We start from the raw sequence: 20,652 nt of genomic DNA, 5'->3' as shown, positions 1-20,652 counted from the left end.
AAGTTACCTAGTGTTGCTTTACATGTACTGAACGTCTTAAAAATATGAACGGAACTTGTTCTTCAAACAAAATTTTGTCTAATTATACACCAGTCGGCTAAATATTGTCTGACTACTTTCAAAACCTAATTCTGACTTGACTAATGAGTTAATCTAGTCACTAAAAAACAAATAACGAGGATATAATTCCAAACAGCTGTTGTTTTTGTTTATTTTCGAAAACGAGCGAAAGGAACGCAGCCATACTTCCGCCTAGCAACTAAAGACGTCACAACTCAAGTCTCCGTCTCCGTTACCGTGACAACGATACAAACATTCCAACGCAAAACCGGAAAAGGGTTGCGTACGCACCTGTAGTAGGGAAATTAATTTAAATTAACGCTACTTTTATTTCTTTACTTCTTAATTTAACTGTTACGCATAAAGCCTTTAGTATTTAGTATAGTGTCTATCTGACGAGCATAACAAGTAAGTTTGACTTCACGTTGTGTTTAGTTGAATTATCGTGTGGCGCGTGAAATATCAACAAATTTCAAGCTAAAATGGCGCCGGTTTGGTTGAAAGCTAAAACTGTCTTAAATTCCACTTTTTCAGAGTACAGAAACGATATTAAAGTACGTAATACGACGGGGAGATTTGATGAAGCAGAATGTCAAAAGCACATTTGAGGAAAAAGGAGTCCACTTCCAGCAAAATATCCGACGTGCCAGCAGAGTGAGTTTGTGTTTTAATGTTTTAACAACATTAAGGAATCAAAACGGTATCAGAACAGTTCGTTGGTGCGACAACACTTAATTTTGTATTCTTATGTGAAATCATACATTTTTTTTCAGTTGCAGTTTAGTGCACAACTAATTAGAATTAAGAATGTTATTACTGGAATACTGATTCAAAATAGGTCACAATAGCAATAACATTTGGTGTGGCTGCTACATGACCTAAAATGTGATGTGAGCATCAGGTCGGAACTATAATATATATATTTTTTAATTATTTTTAGGAATAAACACAATGATGAATTGATAAAATGTTAATTTAACTACATTAAAGTGAAAAAACAACAACAGAAACACACTTGATACCCCCACTAACACGGATGTTAATAAGAAATAAAATAGCATTAATCATTTTTAAAAAATCATTCATTTTTTTACTTTTATGATTTTTTTAATGATTAAACATTCTAAAACACAATAAAAATAATGAAAATGTAGAGATCACAGAATATTTAGTTGTTCCATTTAAATTTTTTTATTTTATTTTTTAGTTAAACTTATTTTAAGCATTATAAAAATTAGAGAATATTTTATTTATTTACTAATTGCCTTCCATTAACACAGATAGATGTCCAATTCATTTAAAGCAACACTCGGTAACTTTTCAAACTTTATAAAATATTTTCATAATATTTGTGATATGTCGACTGACAACTAGTTAAATTACACCTCTTTTACATCTTGAGGGGGTCTGTGTCACTTTCACCGGCACTAATTAACTTTGTGGAGGGTGGTAGGAACCCTGCCACACAAGAAAAAAAAAAAACTACAAATGTGCTGACTGCGTTACGGCATACGTCACTTCACCCTTTCCCCATTCATTATAAAGATGGAGGAAAGAAGAAAATTGAAAGGGCGGCTGCCATAGGCGGAGTTTGACTTTTGGGGCGGGGGGGGGCACAGCATGTTGATGATCCCAAAACGCAGTGTCAGCAATAAAATTAACTTACAAGAATATTTATAATAATAAGTTGACAATGAGCGTTTTTTTGTTTCGCATCATTCTTGAGGGGAATTCTAAATCAGGTTGCCTAGGCAATACTTTTCGCTAAGATCATTATTAGTTGAATATGGTAGGCCCGCCGGTGTCGTGCCAATGTAGTTACACCAGTCCAAAATTGTATTCCCTGGGCGGAGCAATATGGAGGTAGATTTGTGTCTTTATTATTCAGTCCAAAAAAAAAGTTGCTTCAATAAAAAAAAGTTGCTTCAATTAAAATATATATTTTCAACCCCCAAAAAAAGGTTACATTATACATTTGAAACTAAAAAAAAAAATGCATGTGAAAGCTAGTTTGATTTTTTTTTTTTTACTTTTTTTTTTTGACTGAAGCAACATTTTTGATTGAAGTAATGTTGATTTGATTTGGGCCACATTTTGGCTAGGACATTTTTGTCTTTATTATTCAATCAAAAAATAAGTTGCTTCAGAAAATATGTTTTCAAAAAGAAAATCCCTTCAATCAAAAAAAAAACAAAAACATTTCAATCAATGAAAAAGTTTTTAAATGCGGAAAAATATTTGGAGATTGAAAAATTAGCATTTGAAAACTTAATTTTGTATCGAAAAAGTTTTCTTTGATTGAAGCAATCCTTTTTGTGTTTGGGCCATATTATGGGTAGGAAATTTGTGTCTAAATCATTTAATCTAAAAAAAAAAAAAAAAAAAAAAAAAAAAATTCAATCAAAGAAAAAAATCATTTGAAAAATAAAACTGCCCTGCCCTATTTTTTTTTCTTTTATTTATTTTTTTTTTTTGAAAATTAGACGGTCATTTGCTTTGCATATAAGTTGCTAGTCACATGATCAGTTCGAAGTCTAATTTTGACTGATTATAAAAATATTTTTGTTCATTTCATTCATTTTTGTTGCAGTTCTATTGCTTTACAACTTGTATATTTGTAGCAAAGTCAATTACATGCAGTGACACTTTTCGGCCAGCAGGGGGGGCCCGGCCTCCCCTTGAAATCCGTTTATAGCGGCTACCAAGATGTATAGAGTAAACATTGGCCCAGCTTTCACTTGCTGGTGTGACGCTCCCCTCCTTCCCCCAACTAAACTCGTCAGCGCTTACTAGTTCACACTAAGCCACCCGGTTGCTAACAGTCATATGCTATTGTTTAGCCACAACTGGCTTTATTACCTTATTACTTTTCATCCTTCATACAGCCGCTGGCAACAGAAATGTTTAATCCATTTGCAGGCGACCATCATGATTTTACGACACTATGTGGGTGTGCGATGGTCCTCATGAGAAATGCAGCGCTTGTCTTCATGGGAAACATAGTCTTCCTTAAGGCAAAACACTAGCGCTTTTTTCCACTGGCGTCGCTAAAATTGACTAAAACTGAAAAGTTACCAAGTGTTGCTTTAAACTGGGAGGAATGAAGGAATGAAGATATTTTCAATCAAAATAAGAGATAATACTTGTTTTTTTAAAACCCTTTTTTTAATTTAAAAAGTAAAATAAAACATGTTAAAATAATACTTTTATTTATTTATTACCTCGTTGCCAGCCATTGACAATGATGGACATCCACTTCATTTAAACTTGGAGGAATGGCTATGCTAATGCTTCAGTGTAGCCTCTCCCAGTTAAAATGGACTGGACGTCTAGCGCCGTCAATGGCAGCCAACACGTTCAATACTTCACGAACCCAATGTTTATCACTTCAGCCCAAAGTCAATTTCATCCTAAACTCTGATTTGTATTCCCTCCTAATTTCAGAGTATCTCCTCCGCCCACCACGAACACCGAAAGCCTAGACGACGTATGGCCCGAATGGAACGACGGGGACGTCTACAGGGAGAAATGGGACTCGGCCAAAGTGCCAGATGATCCAAAGGCCGCGGCCAAGGCTCCTGTTTCAAACGTAAAGAAGATTCTTAAACTTCAGCCGAACACAAATCGCATAATGTCATTATTATTATATATATTTTTTTACATTTTAAAGACTTTGTTTTACAGCTGTTCTTTGAGGATCCAGAGGGAAAAATTACCCTTCCACCTACTTTGAACGTGCACTACTGGAGGCGCCCAATAGAGTTTCTTGCCAACATGGTAAACCTTTTGACTTGACTTGAATTTGACTAAAATTCACACCAGATTACTCCAGGGGTGTTGGAAATCACTCACAGCAGGGAGTGCTGAGGATCTTTTTTAGTTGTCTCCCATTCAAAAACAGCCGTTTCGGTCCAAATTTGTCATTCTTGCGCGGTTTCTCCATACAAGGCGTGCACAGTGGCAGTACACACGCATAATATAATAGATAGTTTACGTACTACTACTAGGCTACTACAAAGACAGTGTTCTATTTCACCGACAGTGTGTGTTGGACTTTTTGTATTGGAAATGGAAGCGCCTGTGTATAATAATGAAAATCCTCGCAGGTAGACATCACAATGACAAACGCATTTGTCTTATATCTTCTGTGGGTGTTTATGTTCACTGGAAATGGTTTACAGTTAACTGTGTTTAATCCAACATTGAAAATGATAGTTTTGATTTTCTTTACAAAAAAAGTTACTAAAAGATCCTCGGTTTAACACCCTCTTGCTGGGTGGGGGCCGTGGCCCTTGGTTGGCGCCGTTTTCCGCTCGTCTGCGAGCCTGGTTGGCCTCGCGTGCAGCTTTTTGTGATTGGGCGCTTGGGTGGGGGGGCCAGGTGCCTGGATTGGCGGTGGGGCAGCGTAGGGTCGGTTGCCAACGGGCTTACACTCACAAGGGCTTCACACGATTACTGGGTTCTAGATCACAGTGCTGATTTGTGTACACTCTACCCCTCCCAATCACTTAGCTAATAGTCTCCCCCACCCCCCTTCTTTCCCTGGTCAAAAGGCCCCCGGTGTCCGGAAATGCATTTAGCTGACGGTAGCACCAACGTATGCGTTCAATGTATTTCTTGTTGTTCCTTTTCTTTTCTTTCTTTTCTTGTGTTTCTTTTTCTCTGTTCCCCCATACCCCTTTCCTGTTCGCTGCTTTGTCATAATAAATGAGGTATGCATACTCTCAATGTGAAACATTAAAACTGATCAGACCAACCGGACACTTACACTTCCATTCTCTGTGTCAAACAGCTGAACAGGACAGGTTTAAAAAAAAAAAAAAAAAAAAAAAATTGAGATGTTCCGATCGATCGGCATCTCGATCGATCGGGTCCGATCACGTCATTTTCAAAGAATCGGAATCGGCAAAAAAATATCGGCCATGCCTTTTTTAATATATATACAGTATATTTTTTAATGAAATCGTTTTCTAGTTGCATTTAACGTTACAGACATAATATGTTACACTCATCCAGAATCTTTAGTTTAGGCTTAAGGTAGAGTTATCAAATTTATCCAGATAACGGCGGTAATAAGTTTTAAAAAAAATTTATCACGTTAAAATATTTAACGCAATTAATGCATTAATGCATTGATGCACGACCCACTCACGCATTGTCGCGCTCAGTCTGTAATGGCGCCATTTTACCTAGATAGAGAGATAAAAGGCAGCCTTTGGAGGCTTACTTTAATTGGCTAAACCTTACAATCTCTCTCCCTACAATTAGAAATATCATGGGAAGCAATGTGGGGAAGCAGTGTAGCAATTGATCTTTTTCTTAACACCTTATTTTATCTCCCAACGCAGAGAAGATATATCAATTGGTAGCACTACGCACAGTCATGGTTCCACTTCCCATCATGCATTGGGGCATGGCTACAGTATCATTTACCGAAAGCTCAACAAATACACTAGATGGCAGTATTTAGTCACAATATACAATGTCACAAGTCTTTCTATCTGTGGATCCCTCTCACAGAAAGAATGTTAATAATGTAAATGCCATCTTGAGGATTTATTGTCATAATAAACAAATACAGTACTTATGTACTGTATGTTGAATGTATATATTTGTTCGAGTTTTATTCATTTTTTTCTTAATGCATTGCCAAAATGTATATGATCGGGTAAAATTATCGGGAATGATTGGAATTTAATCGGGAGCAAAAAAAAGCAATCGGATCGGGAAATATCGGGATCGGCAGATACTCAAACTGAAACGATCGGGATTGGATCGGGAGCAAAAAAACATGATCGGAACAACCCTAATAATAATAATAATCTGGGGTCGGGTCGCGGGGGCAGCAGCTTTAGCAGGGGAACCCAACTACCCTCTCCCCAGCCACTTCAATTTACCTATTTAAAAACCACCAAGGGACATTCATCTTCATTTTGGACCCCGAATTGAATTTTAGGAAATGTTTTGCTGCTTTTATAAAGGAAAAATCACTAACATGTCAACAGTCTAATTTTCCGTTCTAATAGCACCTTATTCAACGGGACCCGGTAAGCGACCAGGGTGGCAGGTGGAGTTATTTGCGAAAAAAAAAAAACTTTGTGAACATTTATATTTGATTCCAAAGGTAAATACGCTATTATTTTAATGTTTTATTTATTTATTTTTAAAGCACACAAAAGAGAATCTGCCAAAACATGTTTTCTCCCCAACACCAGGGGATGCTGCAGCATCCTCAGCAACCCCACTTCCCACTTTCCCACTTTTCACTGGTTTATCCCCCATTTATTACATTCCAGACGCCATTTATAAAAATGTTGTTTACTGAGTAGAACATTTTCCGTTGCAATGAATTGGTTTTCTCGTGAGTCACGAGTATTTTTTTTTAATGCGATTTTCCAGTTCAATGTGCAGCGGGCCTAATGAAGACAAGTGCTTTAGAAAATACAAAATTCCACTCCCCGCTCCAAATAGACGCCCGGCACTCATTGCACTTGAGTAAATAAACTCCCTCATCCTCCACATGAGGAAACACGGTCTTTATGGTTCCACAATGATCTTTTAATTGCAATGCTTTTCAGTCCCGCTTCCCTCAGTGCGAGACTGAGCAATTCCTGGAAGCCTTCTATTTTTTTCATTTTCTCTTTGAATAAGTCATTGCCAGATCGCAATCTTGCCTTTTCACTCCTGCTGTCAATAGAGTTTAATTAAATCCCTGCGACGAGGAGCCGAGGCCAATCGCGATCTCCAGTTCGCGTGAGGTGGCGTCTCGTCATCTCTCATTTCTAAAGCCTATCGCATCGACGGAAGCGTCGACTCATTGAGGTCGTCTCCCCCGCGTGAAACACGGCCACCTTCGACCCTCTGTTGATCTCTCTTGCCATCAACTAACACGATTGTTAATATTTAATTAGTCTTTCGTTGGAGTCTATTAAGGTGCTGGTAGAATGTTCATTGAGGATGTGGCAGTCCGGGGAGTATCACGATGAGGTTAGACCAGCGAAAGCCCCCACGGGGAAGTGTTAAGTAGGACACACATTGGTGTCGACTTTAAAAAGGTTACCTGTGACTGCCGCACTACTGTGTGTTGAACTAAAGCACATATTTGCACCCGTGTGCTTTATTCTAGACTCCCACAGTAGTGGAGAATACAATGACCTTTGATCTGGTAACCTCCAATCAACATTTGCTTTGCAGTGAGGTTAGTAAGCGTACATTTCAACTAATTGAATGGTTTATCCATGAGCTGTAGCTCTAATTTATGTACTCTTCTGTGCCCTAGGTGATGAGGTGGATTATCAGTGAGATTTACATCATTTGGAAAGTCTTTCACAACCCTGAAGCGCCAGAGCATCATGGTTGGAAACCTTGGGAACACATCTACTCGCTCTGCAAGCCGGGGAAAGGTCACGTGCCGCACTTTAACATCTATGGGAAATATCTGGTTCGACTTTTTTGGATGGTGAGTGTCAGTGGCTTTTGACCGAATGCAGATTTGTTAGTTCCCCCTACCTAAAAACAATAAGAAAAACTAAAAATCAGTTTTGATTATGTTTATACAGTGGTACCTCGACATACGATCCTTTCGACATCCGATGTAAAATTTGACTCGCCATTTGTCACGACATACAGTCATGGACGAAGTTATTGGCACCCCTGGAATTTTTTCCAAAAAATAAACAATTTCTCACAGACGTTACTGCAATTACAAATGTTTTTAGCATGAATATGTTTATATTTTGGATTTGCATTGGAAAAACACAAAAAAGCTGAAGGGAAAAAAACAAAATGTACACGATTTTACACAGAATGCACAAAATGGGCTGGACAAAATTTTTGGCATTCTTAACTCAATATTTGGTTGCACATCCTTTGAAAGAAATACCAGAAAGTAATCACTTTCTATAAAAACCAGCAAGTTTCTCGCACAACTCAGATGGAACTTTGGACCACTCTTCTTTCGCTAACTGTTCCAGGTTTCTCAGACTTAAAGGGTGGCTTTTCGCAACAGCAATTTTGAGATCTCTCCATAAGTTTTCAAAGGGATTTAGATACAGACTCATTGATGGCCACCTCAGAATTCTCCAGCGCTTTGTCTCCAACCATTTCTTGGTGCTATTTGAGGTAAGTTTTGGGTCATTGTCCTGTTGGAACACCCATGACCTCTGACACAGACCCAGTTTTCTGACACTGCAGCAAATTTCATAACTCCTTGCACACTGTCAAGGCACCAAGTGCTAGAGGCAGTAAAACAACCTTGAAACATCATTGAACCTCCACTAGGTTTGACTGTACGGACTGTGTTCTTTTTTTGTGCCTCATTCCTTTTTTTTCTGGCACTGGGTGCCTTGACAGTGTGCAAGGAGTCATGAAATTTGGAGACTATCAAAGTGTTTTGGGCTGCAATGTAGGCTGTAGGGTCAGAAAACTGGGTCTGCTTCAGAGGTTATGGGTTTTCCAACAGGACAAGACCCAGCCACGTCTCATCTTCAATGCCCTTGCTGATGGAAGGAGATTTTCCCTCAAAATCTCTCGATACATGGCCCCATTCATTCTTTCCTTTACACAGATCAGTTGTCCTGGTCCCTTTGCAGAAAAACAGCCCCAAAGCATGATGTTTCCACCCCCATGCTTCACAGTGGGTATGGTGTTCTTCGGATGCAATTCAGTATTCTTTCTCCTCCAAACACGAGAACCTGTGTTTCTACCAAAAAGTTCTATTTTGGTTTCATCTGACTATAACACATTCTCCCAGTCCTCTTCTGGATCATCCAAATGCTCTATAGTGAACCGCAGACGGGCCTGGACATGTACTGGCTTCAGCAGGGGGACAGGTCTGGCAGTGCAGGATTTGAGGCGCATTGTGTTACTGATAGTAGCCTTTGTTACTGTGGTCCCAGCTCTCTGTAGGTCATTCACTATTCCCTGTGTGGTTCTGGGATTTTTGCTCACCGTTCTATCATTTTGACGCCACAGGGTGAGATCTTGCATGGAGCCCCAGATCGAGGGAGATTATCAGTGGTCTTGTATGTCTTCCATTTTCTAATAACTGCTCCCACAGAGTTCTTTACACCAAGCGTTTTACCTATTGCAGATTCAGTCTTGTTTTTCGACAGCTCTTTGGGCTTGGCCATCGTGGAGTTTGGAGTGTGACTGACTGAGATTGTGGACAGGTGTCTTTTATATTGATAATGAGTTAAAACAGGTGCCATTAATACAGGTAACGAGTGGAGCCTCGTTAGACCTCGTTAGAAGAAGTTAGACCTCTTTGACAGCCAGAAATCTTGCTTGTTTGTAGGTGACCAAATACTTATTTTCCACTGTAATTTGGAAATAAATTATTTAAAAATCAAACCATGTGATTTCCTTTTTTTCCCCACATTCTGTCTCTCATGGTTGAGGTTTACCCGTGTTGACAATTACGGGCCTCTATAATCTTTTCAAGTAGGAGAACTTGCACAATTGGTGGTTGACTAAATACTTTTTTGCCCCACTGTATGCCTCACGGCTTCTTTAGCCGTTTTCTCACAATTCGTAATCTTATCATTTATAATAAATCCATTTACATTGACAAATGAACACACCTCGGTCACAGTCAGTGGACACCGTGTTAACCATAGAAAGCTAACAGATGTGTTTTCCCACTGACCGCACCCCGACTCAAGCATCACATTCTTTAATAGTCTTTTTTTTTTTTTTTTTAATCCTAATCCACATTATCACCAGCATTCTCTTTCTCACACTGTTCTTCACAATTTTTACAACTCCTCTTATCAGGGAGCTTTGGATCAAAGGCCACTTGAGTCAGAAGAAGCCTTTTGGAAATCAAGTATACACTTCTCCAAATCCAGTTGCCCTCGATTTAACCCTCCCTGGATAACCGTGGATGCCGGAGTTTTTTCACATGCACTACTCGTTCAGACTGGCTTTATTTTATGTTCTGTCCATTTGCGCGTTGGATTCTACCATCTTCCTCGGGGCAGTTTCTTGACAAGTGCGAGAGCAGTTAAGACTTGCATCACGTACTGCAGACGGGCGCAGCTGCGAACAGGTTATTAACGCCCGCGTGTGCACTGTTGTTGTCCAAACAGAACACCACCTCAGACAGGCCGGGACACCACACACTGTGCTGAAAACACAAACTCACTGTTTGAAAGTCCAGCAGAAGAATCTTTGCTTTGTTCATTCAGGGTTGCTGGAGGAAGATATTGGTTGATGATTCCATGCCCTTCGACATGAACCACAATCTGCTGCTCCCGGCGTCCAGCTGTCGGTCCGAGCTGTGGCCCATGCTCTTGGCCAAGGCGCTCATTAAAGTAATGAACACAAGGACTCTCAGTGGAGACGTCAACAGAAAGTGAGTGTGGCTCTTTCAGTATTTTGCATAAGGGTGCAGACATCTGATTCGGGAACTTAAAATATTGCGTGAAATTGCGGCCGAGGCTCAAAACCCAATGTGTTCTCCTCAATTCCACGCTATGCAATACTAAGCCACAGAAAAACATTTAAGAGTTCTGCTTTTTCCCCTCCTTCTTCCTTTTGTTTTCCCTTTTCTATTCTAAATAGTACGGTGGCTGAGAACTGTCATGCGAACTGCAAGTCCAAACACTTTACAAAATGATAAAAAAAAAAAAAAAAACACGATCCCCAAATGCCAAAGCACAAACCCCAATTGCCACAACACACACCAAAATGGCGTACTGCACGCATGCTATTTTCAGGCCGTGATGTCGCATCGTAAAGCGGAAGTGGAGGTGGGATATTATAGATCCGCCCTCGCATTGACATCATGTTAATTCTGCAACTTTTCTCCGGTAATCTTTCAAAAACGAACGTGCCGATCACGCATTGCATTTTTTGGAACTTGTAGAAACGACTCTAGACATTACGACATATGAAGGATGTTTTCTTCATACGTTTCCCGAAACAGAAAACTCGGAGGAAAAAATGTAAAGAATGAATCAAATTGCTCAGACTTTTAACGCCAGCTCGGTGAATCCATTCACATTTCATATGCCGTAAACATTTTGTTGGGTTGGCATGGTGTTTCAGAGGACAAAGAGGTAAGCCATTTTGATATTTTTAACTTATTTTTTAGCGTGACGTTGTGCCGTGCTGCTTCTGTCTGACAATGAATGACCTGAAAAGAATTAAAATGGTATCTGACTGCCACTCTTACCTTTTCTGTTGTAAAAAAACAGCAACTTTAGTAAGGGGGAAATGTAAATAAATGATAGAATTAAGATTTGTTATCAATGAAAATTTTAAAAGTGTTCGTTGGCTGTCACTGATTAGCATTTGCGATCGCGACAAAAAAACTAACAATAAAAATTACCCCCAAGAACGGTCATAGACATAGGACAACCAGAGGACATAATATATAAGAAAGACAGGGCTGGTGGTAAAGGATAGCTTGTTGAAACAGGAGAATGTCATTGTCAGTCGCGTAAGAAAAAGGTGTCGATAAAAAAGCGAAGGCTATGCTTAGGTCGGCTCGTTTTTTTCGTCTTTTTCAGCCTTCGACACTCAACCCATCTCTTTAACTGAACATTTTTATGTTATTCCTAGGGCTGTCAAACAATTAAAATTTTTAATCGAGTTAATTACAACTTAAAAATTAATTAATCGGAATTAATAGCAATTCAAACCATCTATAAAATATGCCATATTTTTCTGTAAATTATTGTTGGAATGAAAAGATAAGACACAAGACGGATATATACATTCAACATACGGTACATAAGTACTGTATTTGTTTATTATTACATTAAATCAACAAGATGGCATTAACATTATTAACATTCTCTTAAAGTGATCCATGGATAGAAAGACTTGTAGTTCTTAAAAGATAAAGGTTAGTACAAGTTATAGAAATTTTATATTAAAACCCCTCTTAATGTTTTCGTTTTATTAAGATTTGTAAAATTTTCAATCAAAAAATAAACTAGTAGCTCGCCATTGTTGATGTCAATAATTACACCATGCTCACTCATTGTATTAACCCATAAATTCAGTTGGACCCAAGCGCCAGCAGAGGGGGGCCAAACACCAAAAAACAAGTAACAAGCAGACATTACACTGTACTGTACATTTTAATCTGTTTGAGCGGGGCATGTGCGGTAATTGCGTCAAATATTTTAACGTAATTAATTTTAAAAAATTAATTACCGCCAGTTAATGCGATAATTTTGACAGCCCTGGTTCTTCCACATCTTTTCCAGTGAATTTGGCACCAGGGACATCATTTTTGGAGAGAATTGGTAGGTTTAGCTCTGAAAAAATCTCCTTCGTACACGATTTCCATTCATTTCCTATTTGGGACAAATGGTGGCGTTTCCCCCCTTAGCAACAGTAGCTAACGTCATGAATATTAATGAGCGAAAATGACGTTTTGCTTGCGGCACGCCATTGCGTACAACACGAACCCCAATTGCGTGCAACGCAAATGCAAATGGCTCGCAACACAATTGTAAATGGATCAAAACACGTACGGATACATTAGGGAAGTGGGGTGCTGAGAGTGCTGCAGCACCCCTTGGTGTTGGGGAGATAAAAAGTGTTTTGGTAGATTAAAAAAAAAAATCAATAAAATATTGAAAGAATACCGCATTATAATTTTGGGGATTAAATTTAGATGTTGAAAAGGGTTTTTAATGTTTTTTTTGTTAATAGCATGTTCACCACCTGACACCTTGCCTGCTACCACGTCACATTGAATAAGACTCTACTGGAACAGAAAAGTTAACTGTTGACAGAGGAGGTGTTAAAATGGCAATTCGTGTGCAATTAATTGAGTGTTGTGAAAAGTGGGTGTTAAACAGGCTTATTTATCACCGCATACTGGTCAATAACATCGGGAGGGAACCTTGACTCTTTCCAACAACTTGTAAACAAATATGCTCTGGGGAAGGCTGATTTTTTTTTTTCTCGATCTTCAACTACGCCATTATTTCAACATAAGCATTTTAAGTGAATGTGACAGACCAAGCTCAGGTGGGAGAAGGAGGCGGGAATAGAACTTTCGAATGAGGACTGGTTAAACACATGTAAAAGAGCGGCAACTAAAACTAGCTCTGCTTTATGCCATGAATTAACATGGAAGAACACTATGCATTTTTATATTCCACCAAGACTAAAGGAACTCCAAAGTAAAAATTTTGAACATGATAAATGTTGGAGGAAATGTGGATGTTCATCTGCGGGCCATTTCTATATCTTCTGGGAATGCCCCGAGATCTCGTCTTTCTGGAGAAATATAATGATGGTTGCTGTGAAGATTTTGTGTTTAAAACTAGAAGCGACTTTTAATATATTTTATCTGGGTAATATCCCAACTGGGCTTACAAAACGAGACCAGGACCTCCTACAGATATTACAAGCAAGAAAACAATAACTCGAAAGTGGTTAAAGGAAACACCACCTACTGTGACTGAATGGATGGGCATAATACACGAGATTTACATTATTGAGCGAATGACCTTCTCCCTAAGACACTCAGCTGAAAAAGATGAAAGATACTGGGAGAAATGGAAAATTTTTTCGCACTTTTGTGTTGTATACCTATAGACAAAGACCTAGATGCCCCCCCCCCCTTTTTAATGTACTTATTTTACTTATCTTTGTCGGTCATTCTGTTATATTTGATGCTCCACACTGATATTGCTGAAAACAAAACCTCAATGAAAACTAAGTTGGAAAAAAAAAAAAAAAAACAACTTAGGCTTATTGGACCTTTTAGTTTTTAAATATGTTTGTGTGTCATTGCGCCATCTAGCTGCTGGGATTTGCGTTATAATACAAGGGCACTTTTATGTCCAATACAAAAACTCCAACACACACTGTAGGTGAAATAGAACGCTGTCTTTGTAGTAGCCTAGTAGTAGTACGTACTGTAAACTATCCGGCATGCGTGTGGACCGCCATTGTGCCCGCCTTGTATGGAGAAAAAGCGCGAGCGTAACAAATTTGGACCGAAATGGCTTTTTTTGGATGGGAAAAACAAAATAAGATCCTCCACACCCCCCACTGAGTGTGACTTCCATCGCCCCTGCAAGAGGCTGATCCAGATGTAGATTAAATTTTACAGAAGTAGACATGACCACTATAACTCCTGCTGCCGCGTAACCACAGTTTATCACGTCACACCCATACATGTGCAGAGCTTGAAAATGTAAGTTACAGAAATTCGCTCACAAATTCACACTTTAGCATATATTGCTTTGTGACCATCTCTACGGTGGCAGCAGCAGGGCGGGAGTTGCAGTCCTCACGTCTACTGCCGTGGAATTTAGTTTACTTCCGGGTCATCCTTTTGCATTGGTGCTGTGGCTGGCTTTTTGCATTTGTGTTGCGAGCCGTTTACATTTTTGTTGCAGGCAACTGGGGTTCGTGTTGTGGCAATTGGGGTTTGTGTCGTGGCTATATGCTTTTTGTGCTGTGGCTACATGAAATTGTGCTTTGGCCAATTGGCATTTGTGCTGTTTTCTTTTGCAATGCGTTTTGGAATTGGTGTGTGTTGTGGAAATTTTTTTTGTACTTTTTTCTTCTTGAAAAGCGTTTGGACTTTGCATTTTGTCTGACATTTCTTGGCCAACGTAAAATAGGGACTCGGGGGGGAAAAGACATAAAGCAATAGTGTCAAACCGCTGGCCTGGGGGCCAGATTCAGCCCACCACATCATTTTGCATGGCCCGCGGTAGTAAATCCGATGCATCAACTTCATTTTTTTTTTGGGGGGGGGGGGGGGCAGATCCAAAAATCAGAGAATACTTTACTATTCATTTTTTTATTTTTTTTTATTTTTTTATTTATTTTTTTTTTTTAAAGAGATATTTCATTTTTTTTTACCCCTTCTGGTTTTCAATTAAAATCTAAATATGAAAAAAAGAATAGTTGTGTAAGTCCTTTTTTCAATTGGGGGGACAAAAAACCCTCCAAACATTTAGAAATGAATAAAAAGGAGAATATTTACTGTTTTCCAGACATTTCTTTTAACAAAAGAGGGGGAAAAAGTGGTTAAAATGCATGTAAATGGTGTCCAGACAATCAAAATAAATGACAATTGATTTGCTAATCGATTATTTAATTAACAAAGCATTACTTTATCTGCCATTGATGGTGCGAGATGTCCAATCCATTCGCCCCTCCCAGTCGAAATGGATTGGACGTCTCGTGCTGTCAGTGGCAGCCACACGAGTTAATGTTATCACAAACATATTTTTGGTTACCAACGCCACACAATTTGGCAAAATTCAGAAAGAAGCCTTTTGCTAAATTGGCAGAAATCAAAAGATTTACTTGTTTAGCTTCAAGCGTCAAGGGTGTGCAGGCATTCCGACAATTCAATTACCGTAATTTTCAGACTATAAAGCGCACCCGACTATAAGCCGCCATCCACCAAATTTGACATGAAAACGGCATTTGTTCATAGATCCGCACTGGGCAATAAGCCGTAGCTGTCCTCACTGTATTATGCAATATTTACACCAGAAGATATTAACCGGTAACACTTTATTTGACAGCGGCATCACAAGACTGTCATAAGACAGCACCATGAAGCTTTGAATCAATTGGCTGCAAAGCTACATTGCTTCACGTAGCTTTATTTGGCCATCACTACTCCCTTGGGGAAGACAGTCAACCTCTGCTGCCACCTACTGTCAACACTGGTGTCATCCAACATGCCTCCTAGCATGCATTGCAGGACTACAGATGTAAATAACAATCAAAATTCATGTTCTGTGCTAATTATTCCAGTTACTGTTCCAGTTGTTTCATTAATTTCTAGTTATGGTATTTTGGTAACACATTTGGCAGTTTAACGATTGACATGACACTGCTATGAGCATTAATAAATTCTTATGATGTGTGTCTTTTTGTGTTATCCGGCAAATTATCTCACTTTTGAAAAGATGTAAAAGATCTAGCTGGACATAAATGGAGTGTTGGAGACATAACTTGCTTGATAATACTGAACGACATCTGTCATGCGCATTTATTTAATGCCCATGATAGTGTCATCATCATGTCATAATTATGACGGTCTTATGGCAGTTTTAGGACGCAGCTGTTAAATAAAGTGTTACATATTAACTCAAATAAATCAACAAATAAAATGCACTGGGACTATATGCCGCAGGAATAAAAATGAGGGGAAAAATGTAGCGGCTTATAGTCCGAAAATTACGGTATTTGTAAACAAACGATTAAAAAAGTCAATATCCCATAGGAGTCATTCAAATTCACTTGTACTAAAGCATTTAAAACAAGCAACCATTCTTTGCTGACTCGACCAGACCTTGGTGTGACCTCGTTCCTGTTTAAGCTCAAGTCAAATTTGGTAGCATGTCACTGATGGAGCACTGTGCCGTGTGTTGAAGGTGCGTGTTAGTGTCCACTGAAGGTTGACCAACGGATTAATCTTTAATCAGAGACAAGAAACAAAGGGGACCCCTTTCACCGTGGTGAAGCATTCATAAGTCATAGTGGTTGTAGTTTTTCAATTTCTCTCCTGGGCAAAGTTGTATTTTCACCTGAGTTGGTGAACCCTAGTTCTGGCAACACTTCCTTAAGTGTCATGACTTTAGACCAGACACAGCAATTCCCAAGGGGACCAATTAGAGCGTATTGTGCCATCTGCTTCTACCGACACACACTCACTTGTCATACAGCCGAGTCCACAAGAGTGCTTGAAAATTCTCAGAATGCCAATATTTTAAATGTTGCTTCTTTCTTGTGTGGAAAAAGCACAATTCTGGATTTAACGCTTATAAAGTGACTTTTCTGTGGTTACAGCAGTCATCGTTGTCCCGACACTGATATGCTGATTGATATCTTTTTGCTGAGATTACAAAAAAATGCTATCTTTTAGGCAGTATTCTTATTCTTTTTAATATTCATGACTTCTCACTGGCACATCAAGCTTTCTTTGAAATATTTTTTTTGTTGATGGCATGCATCAAATTAGTTTCTGATCAATCCATAATGTTGCACCTGTACTTGTATCCCTTGTCAGTAAAATGGCGCAGCTCTCCGACGAAGTAGGCGAGTTTAACTTCATCCACCACCTTACCGGATGGATCCCGGAAATCAGTCCCATAAAGTAAGAGCCACACTTGTCCAGTGTACTGTTTCACAATTTTCTCTAGTCTTGCTCATCATTGTGTATAGACAAGTTTCCGAGGTACTTCCGCTTTACATCCGCATTTCTGTAAGCGACTTCAGTTTTCAAGTTTTTTACCATGGACTTCAATGGCACTGGAGTGGCATCTCTCACTAAAAACCCTGAAAAAACACAATTTGGAAATACTGCATCCTTCTGCCATATCAACATGGGAAGACAACATTAAGAAATGGCCGAGGGTGATCACACGTAAAATATTATCGTATTTTATTTTATTTTTCTATTAATTTTATAGATTGTGATTCATTGACCTGTTTTGCACATGCACCAATCGTTTTAGATAAAATAAGAAATGGAATCATGTTGGCCAAATGTTTAATTGTGATCAATATCTGCAATAAAAAGGATGTCATACTGTTTTTGTTTATATGTACATACCCTGTAGTATTTCCTTGTAATAACAAAATCCCTGTCATCCCTTCCTTCATTCAGCAAATGTAATACGTATAATGTGTAATTTCATCTCATTTTGGTCACTCAAGTGGTCGGCATGTTAATCTATACCTCACGTCAACACAGGATGACAGGTTGTTATAATTTTGGCCACGAATGATCAACGAAGTGATAAGAACAATCATACAATCTCATCTACGTCTCATCTACGTCGTGCTGAATCCAATTTATGGAGATTCTGTGGGTTCCTCTGGCTTGATTTAGCAGTTTTAACTTAGCAAACACACTGCTAACTTAAACCACAACTCATGACATTTTTTCTAAACCGGAAGTTTGAAGCAGAAATTTTCCAAGATGATGCCGCCCATATTTCGCTTAGGAAACTTGTCTATACAGTACAAAGATTCTGAAATCTAGTCCCCATTTTGATTGAATATTCTTTTCCTTCTTTAAAATGTCTTTGTCTCGCAATGCAACTGATTACATTTTTTTTTTTTTTAATCGTATTTTTCGTCTACATGGATTCACTGATTGAACAACACAATATACACAACCACAGAGGGATTATACAAAACTCTCAAGTGGCACATTAAAACTCCTCCAGCATTTAAAGACACTTAAGCCCCTTTCAGATTTATATCCCGGTAAATTCCCGTGTAATGTGATGCGGGATTTGATTTTGGCATGGTTTTCAGACATGGGGAGATATCCCGGGAATAACGTGGGTTGGACACTTTCACAGACTTGTCTGGTGTTGCCGTGTGGGGAGGGCGGCTGGCACGATTTTATTCCCCGAACATTACGTAATTTTTGGTCAGCATTGGCAATAAAATATACATTTCCAAAGATGGACGATGGGCTTTCTTCTTCGGCTTTACGATCCAGCCGCAATTTAATTTTGTTATGGACAGTGATCCCTGGTTTTCCGCAGTTAATGGAGACCAGAACCAGCCGCAAATAAGTGAAAAACCGCAAAGTATTTTTTGTGTGTGTGTTTGTTCAATGTATTCATTCAGATTTAGCATCGGAAGGAGATACATATACAGTTGTATGAAAAAGTATCTGAATCTGAATTTCTTACATTTCTGCATTAAATAACCATCAAATGTGATCTGATCTTTGTCAAAATCACGTAGATGAAAATACAGTGTCTGCTTTAACTAAAACCACCCAAACATTGATCAGTTTTCATATTTAAACGATGATAGCATGCAAACAATAACAGAAATGGGGAAAATAAGTAAGTCGACCCTCTGCCTAAGAAGACTTAAAGAGCATACGACACGAGAAAAAAAGTCTTAAATGGCATTATTATGTGAATTAGAATAATATTTTATAACGATTCGACTATATACAACAATTTAGCAAAGCACAGATGACGAGAAATTAGCCTTTTAATCTGCCAGTTAGCCACGCCTACCATTATAGGGCTTTAGCGTCCCCAACAGGTGGATGACGTCAGCGGTAGACTGGTCTCATCGATTTTACTATTCAGCCCATTGAGGGGGAATTATTCAGAACGAGGAAAACGCGACGAAGAAAGCCGCCAAATGTCATTGTTTCAGTCTCTCTACTCCAATATTTTTACAGGATATTCTTTTTATCCAAGTATTTTTCCCCAATAGCAATATAAATGGCTTGAGAAGGACCAGTCAGCCCGTCGAGGGAGAACTATTCAGAACGAGGAAAACGCGACGAAGAGAGCAGCAAAATGTCATTGTTTCTGTCTCTTTACTTCAATATTTTTACAGGATATTCTTTTTATCCAAGTATTTTTCCCCAATAGCTATATAAATGGCTTGAGAAGGACCAGTCAGCCCGTCGGGGGGAACTATTCACAATGAGGAAAACGTGACGAAGAGAGCAGCAAAATGTCATTGTTTCTGTCTCTTTACTTCAATATTTTTACAGGATATTCTTTTTATCCAAGTATTTTTCCCCAATAGCTATATAAATGGCTTGAGAAGGACCAGTCAGCCCGTCGAGGGGGAACTATTCACAATGAGGAAAACGCGACGAAGAGAGTGGCAAAATGTCATTGTTTCTGTCTCTTTACTTCAATATTTTTACAGGATATTCTTTTTATCCAAGTATTTTCCCCAATTGCTAAATAAATGGCATGGTCATGACAAATAACAGTCTTGTGCTGAATAGAATATGAAATAATAAAAATGCATTTATTCAGGACGACATGGCAAAATTACTCCATAATGGTCAAAACTGTCGACTTCACCTTTACTGTCGCACCTCCCGAACTATATTTTATGACACCTAAATCGGACATATGTCATTTCCCTTCCCCGGCTTCGGAGAATGTAAACAAACCAGAAGGCGTGACAGCTAGCCGACATGCTAACCCGAACCGAGTGATGTTTCAAAGTCTTCAAAGCGGAAAATCACACATAACTATCCTGGATTATTTGACATGACGACCCGGTTGTCTATTGTTGTTGCGGATCGGCAAACCGCCCGGCGGAGAGCAATTTACAGTTCGTTCCCCGGAGGAGGGTGGCTGGAGTTGTTGTGCAGCTAACGGGCTGCTGCTAATGACCATTAGGACAGCTTTTTACATGCCTATCAATGATCAAACGTAAGTAGTCCTTCATTTAAAGGAAGTTTGTTGTGTTTACTTTGTAATCGCTGTATTCGTATTTGACATAATACAAAACAAGATGTTTACTCACTTCCTCGTAAGTCCAATGGTCCCACAGTAAATATCCACGGTGAATGGGAAGCTTTTGAAACTCCAAAAAGGCGCATACGCCTCTCCCTCATACAGAATGATTTTTCTGCAGCTGTTTGGCTGGCGTGATGCGAAAAATAAACGTATTAATCCGCAAAATCAGCTGAATCATTCGTCCCCATACACAACAGTACGCTGTATAGTGAAGAGGACGTCTTCTACCGTACACGTCACAGCGCCCTCCTCCACAATGCAAGACCGAAGCCGGAAGTCACTCATTTTCCTGGCGCGGGATTCAAAAAACTAAATAAATATAGCGATCGCCTCCACACACATC

The 20,652-nt window shown here is 39.0% G+C and overlaps 1 protein-coding gene across 4 annotated transcripts in view; it reads left to right on the top strand.

Moving 5' to 3' along the window:
• Positions 1-325: 325 nt before the first annotated feature.
• Positions 326-20,652, top strand: part of adgb (androglobin) — a 106,568-nt gene continuing 86,241 nt past the window's right edge. For 3 of the 4 annotated variants that reach the window (XM_057823569.1, XM_057823568.1, XM_057823567.1), the window contains exons 1-8: positions 326-468; positions 595-714; positions 3,505-3,649; positions 3,745-3,837; positions 7,187-7,258; positions 7,340-7,519; positions 10,248-10,414; positions 17,072-17,158. In XM_057823569.1, the coding sequence (XP_057679552.1) occupies positions 650-714; positions 3,505-3,649; positions 3,745-3,837; positions 7,187-7,258; positions 7,340-7,519; positions 10,248-10,414; positions 17,072-17,158 (809 nt within the window). In that variant the 5' untranslated portion in view covers positions 326-468; positions 595-649. The remainder of the gene's footprint in view (positions 469-594; positions 715-3,504; positions 3,650-3,744; positions 3,838-7,186; positions 7,259-7,339; positions 7,520-10,247; positions 10,415-17,071; positions 17,159-20,652) is intronic. The other variant, XM_057823570.1, reaches the window with a different exon arrangement.

Source organism: Corythoichthys intestinalis, chromosome 19 (genome assembly GCF_030265065.1).
Source record: "Corythoichthys intestinalis isolate RoL2023-P3 chromosome 19, ASM3026506v1, whole genome shotgun sequence".
In the NCBI taxonomy this organism is placed as follows: domain Eukaryota; kingdom Metazoa; phylum Chordata; class Actinopteri; order Syngnathiformes; family Syngnathidae; genus Corythoichthys; species Corythoichthys intestinalis.
Note: the sequence above shows the minus strand (reverse complement) of the source record. Positions and strands in the feature narration are given on the sequence as shown.